The sequence below is a fragment of the Hippichthys cyanospilos genome, chromosome 2 (genome assembly GCF_059441005.1).
Source record: "Hippichthys cyanospilos isolate Australia breed blue-spotted pipefish chromosome 2, RoL_Hcya_1.0, whole genome shotgun sequence".
NCBI lineage: Eukaryota > Metazoa > Chordata > Actinopteri > Syngnathiformes > Syngnathidae > Hippichthys > Hippichthys cyanospilos.
The window spans coordinates 3510686-3515370 of NC_142370.1; the positions used below are offsets into that span (position 1 = coordinate 3510686).

General features: G+C 37.2%; 1 protein-coding gene across 1 annotated transcript in view; it reads left to right on the top strand.

Annotated features, from left to right (window-relative positions):
- Positions 1–2022: 2022 nt before the first annotated feature.
- LOC148426891 (uncharacterized) overlaps positions 2023–4685 on the top strand; it is a 20757-nt gene continuing 18094 nt past the window's right edge. Inside the window, exon 1 of the mRNA XM_088407927.1 lies at positions 2023–2265. Coding sequence (XP_088264053.1) covers positions 2096–2265 — 170 coding nt within the window. The 5' untranslated portion in view covers positions 2023–2095. The remainder of the gene's footprint in view (positions 2266–4685) is intronic.

The following is a 4685-nucleotide window of genomic DNA, read 5'->3' on the forward strand; positions in this document are numbered from 1 at the left end:
CATGTTGTTCCTAGACTAGTAGTGATGTGTGGTGAATTCATAGCTGCTGAATAATAATACTCTGCTTTCAACTCGAATACACTGTCACTGTAGACTCATTAGTTTTTACAGGGTTATTAGTTGTTTTTATTATTAAAAGCATTTGTTGTCCTCCTACGGTGTCCTTGTGTCGTCAACACTTGCATGTGCATCCTCTACCCCACACAAACATAACCGACAAATGCAGTGGTAACTCGAACGTCTCTAGTTACGAAAAATTCAAGTCACGAAACGCCTCTTCGGAAAAATGTTGTCTCTAGTTACAATACAAAATTCAGGATACCAAAGGCAAAAATTGTTGGTGTATAATAATGAGACGCAAGGTACAGCGCTCACTCGAATGAGACAGTAATGGAGTGCTTCTCAAATAGTGGGGCGGGCCCCCCTGAAGGGGTGTGAGGTGATGGGGGGGCACCAATATATTATTTACCTGTGTGAAATGGCATTGCGTTTCTCACCTGATTCCTAATCTATACAGCTGTCAATTGAGACCCATTCTGAAAAATCCGATTGGCAAAAAATTGGAATAAATTCGGTTTGAAGCGACAGAAAGCGACAGACATTTTGACTAGTAATTGACTAAAATTTGCTTAAAAGTAAATAATGTGTTTTGTTCGAAGTAGGCTTATTTTTTTCATTGGTTTGCACTTAGCAAGTAAGCTAGCTGTGTTGCCCTGTGTGCCAAGTTTTTGCCATGTCTTATGAATTTGTTTTATTTATTTACTTTTTTATTCTAGTTTATTGTTATTAATTGTCAGTATCACGCCTTGAAACATTGTTTATATACTGCTTTTTTTTTTTTTTTTTAAAAAGGGCATTAAATAAACATGTTTGACCAAACATGATGAATAATCATGATTAATAATCGTGATTTCAATACTGACCAAAATAATTATTATTAATAATTATTCTTTTTTTTGTGATTATTATTATTTTTTTAAATGTTGGTAACCAACTTTCACTCTACAATATTTCCTAAATAAAATGTACACTTTCCTTTTGACACACATCTGACTCGTTAAATGTAAAAGGTGATCGACATAACGGAGAATGAGGAAAATGTTCTGAAGAGCCATTTAATGTATTAAGATTACAGGCTACAAACCCGTCAATGTTTCAAAAAGTACACAAATGTGGTAACCTGAGTCATACAGGTTTAAGGGTTATTTGCAGTCATTTCAAAATATCTACTTCTTTTAATAGTGTATTTCAGGGGTGTCAAAGTCATTTCTCCACAGGGACCATATAGACATAAGCTATATAACTTAAAACAAAGCAATTATACATAGATTTTTGCTATGCGCATATCGTGGTAATTTGTAAAAAGCGGCGGTCAACTTTATCTTTTTGCATTAATACATTAATAAGAATAATGTATAAATAATAATATATAGTATATTATCTTTATCTATCTTTATAATATAAAGAATAATAATAAAGTCTATATCTCTGTGTATATTTCAAAGAGCACTTTTCCTTAATTTGCATGAAATGAATGGACATTTTCTATGCTATTTTTTTTTCCATAGATTCATAAAATACATATTTTAGAACACATATTTTAGATGTCCCCAAGATTTGAAAACTGCCAGATACTGTAATGTATGTGGTACAAACACAAAGCTCTGCTTCTCTGGTATCAAAATCCGTTGGAAATTAAGGCGCTACGGCTCGGGAGTTAAATTTTTATGTGAGCCGAATGTTTGACCCACGTTTGACCGTTGAGAACAGGCAGAGGGGACAAAAGCTGCACTGGTGCCACCTGTTGACCGGAGGTTCTATCACACTGTTTATTATGTATTATATAATCACACATAAAACGATTCATCATTACACTTTTAACAACAAGCACAGACGTTTTCCTCCTAAACCAAATCAAAACAATTGAAAAAAATCAATGGGGACCAAAAAATGTGCCGCATTCGATGGAGTACAAATAGAGCTCCGTGATTGGTTGAGCGCTACGTGCAAGATGGTGGCCGGTAAAGTTACGTTTGTGCTGTTGGGCTTGTTTTGTTTGCTAATATGTTGTCGACTCGGCGCATCTACACCGGGCATGCAGCGCGGCCGCATGGAGCTGCGGCGCCTCCGCAACCTCGCAACAACCTCCAACTTTGGCAAGTGTTGGGCAAGTGCGCTGGAGCAGCTTGACTCACACTGCACGGACATGACGTCAGAGTCGCAAGGCATGTTGGCGCTCAAATTCACACATTGTCATCTGAGCAGGTGAGGACGATTAACAAATTAACTTTTCTTTCAAGCGCGACACTTTAACCAGTGCGCTTTTTGCGCTTTTGTTGTTGCTGTTGTGTCTTAACCCTTTTACTGCCGTGAGGACAATGTCCTGTCCTTTTCAAAAAAATGTCAGTCAGTATAGGAATGGTAGCAATAAGATGAAATGGTATCCCAGCGGTTCATTACACCTGCATCTACACATCTACACATTCTAGTGGCTACTGGTAACTTTTCCATCCACAACAAGCTGATGCTGGGCCCACTGTCAACAAGGTAGTTTAGTTGTATAATTTCTCACTAATTAACCAGAGGTAAGCGCTTAGTCAGCACTTGCTGACAGTCCGCCAGTGTGATGGCAAAACGTGTATCCATAAAAGCGAATTACGGGAATGCTAAAAATAAAAAAAAAAACAATAAAAAATGTCGGAATTGCAATTTTCTTCCATCGTAAACGTCGGGATTCACATTACGTCAGATGTCCGACATCGTCAGCCCGCCACGCCCCTTTTTTTCCAACTGACTGATGCTTATTTGCTATGTTGCTGCATCTTTACAGTACAAACTGCAATCAGCCTCCAGTTAAATAAGACAATCGTGACTTTACAGCACCACCAAGCAGTGGAAAACATGTTCAGTTGAATGGATAAATGGGATTGGTTAAATTCACTACTTGTCATTCACAGCTGTAACAGTACCCTTTTTTTAGTCCTGGTTTCAAAAAACTAAACTCATACTGTACACAATCTTGCCAACCAAAAGTTAAAAACAAAGTGTAGGATTAAGTGCTGAGTTTTTTTGTTGTTGTTGTTATTTTACTTTTAAAATATGTTTCACAGAAGACCTAAGATAAGATTCATTCTGGGATGTGTTTCCACTGCAGGCGGTCACTCTTTGAAGTGGGATCCGCACCCAAATTTGCATTCTTTGTCTGATTGGCTCTTGGCCAGGAAAAGCAAGATAGTTTTTTTTTTTTTTTCAATTCCCTAATTAGACGTTTTTTGTTTTTTAGTAAATTTGACCTCAACAATACTTTGTTTTACTTGTAGTGTATGTGACAGGTGAACTTTAGACAAATGTTAACTCTTTCCTTGCCAGTGACAAGAATTATCATCATGAAAAATACTTGTCTGCCAGTGACTGTTTTTTTTTTGTTCTTTTATGAATAGAGTGAAACTCGTAGCCAGCGCTGCTCTTAATTTTAAGCTTACTGAGCACTGTAGTAATCACTTGTGACCATTTGATGGTAGTGTTGCTCTCGATACGAAAGATGTGAACAGCGGGTTGCCTTTTCCGATCACGCTTGGCACTGAAAGAGTTAATTAATGAAATTGTCTTCTAGAGTTGTAAGGCAGGCAGTTACAAATGAAAACTGTCATCTATCATTTGAGTATCACGTAAACCATGATAATGCCATCCAGTGGACCTGATTGGTAATTGGACTCTTGACCCCTGCATTCCCTCAGATGTGTGACAATAAACATAATGGTCTCTTATAGCCTAGGGTTAAACCCCTTAGCTGGCCGTGTAACTGTCGAACTACAGACATGGATGTTAATTTTAAGTGTAAGTACAAAAACAGAAAAAAGAATTAGTATGAGTGCAGACAGAAGTAGACCAGCGCTTGATGGACCAGAAAAAAAAAGTCATGTCGTCCTCTAGTGGTGGCGGATAGTTGGGCAAAAATCCACCAACAGACTGGCAATTACAATTTCGTCTGGCTTGAAAAAATGACGGACCGATAATATTGATATGTGCTAAATATGTGTGTTACGATAATTTACACTGATTACTATGTATTGTCAGAAGGCCTGTAACCTAATCTATGGAAGTGGGAATGTTTGTCATTTTACAAGTATCCTAGACTTATAAACAAGTGATATATCTCATAAATTTAATAAAAAAAAATTTCGGGGGGTGGGTATTGAAAGGGTCAAATCACCATTGTTGGGAGTAATGCAATACAAAGGTAATGTATTTACTGTTATGCATTACTTTTTGCTGTCACGCGGTAATGTAAGGCATTACACAAACAAAATCAAGTAATATTTTACTTGGTACAAATAACAGTAACACGCGCTACAATGCATGAATAATATACAACCCCCAAAAAACCTAGAATATTAATTGAAGCAGTTCATTTGGTTGCTTTAAGATGGTGCTGGTGCATTGGTATGCAGAGAACTCTGAAAAGCCGATTTCAAACAGTACTTTCTGGAAAACTCTCACCTGTAGCCTTTAATACCATTACAGTGTGTTGCTGTTCCAATAAATATGACATGGGATGTCAGGGGTTTCGCTTGCAGTAAGTGTAACATAAGTAGGTACTGTACTTAAATGTCCCAAAATTTGGATTCTCAAAGTCAATCAGATAAGCACTGTAAGAAATTAGAAAGCTTAAAAGGGGAGACAGT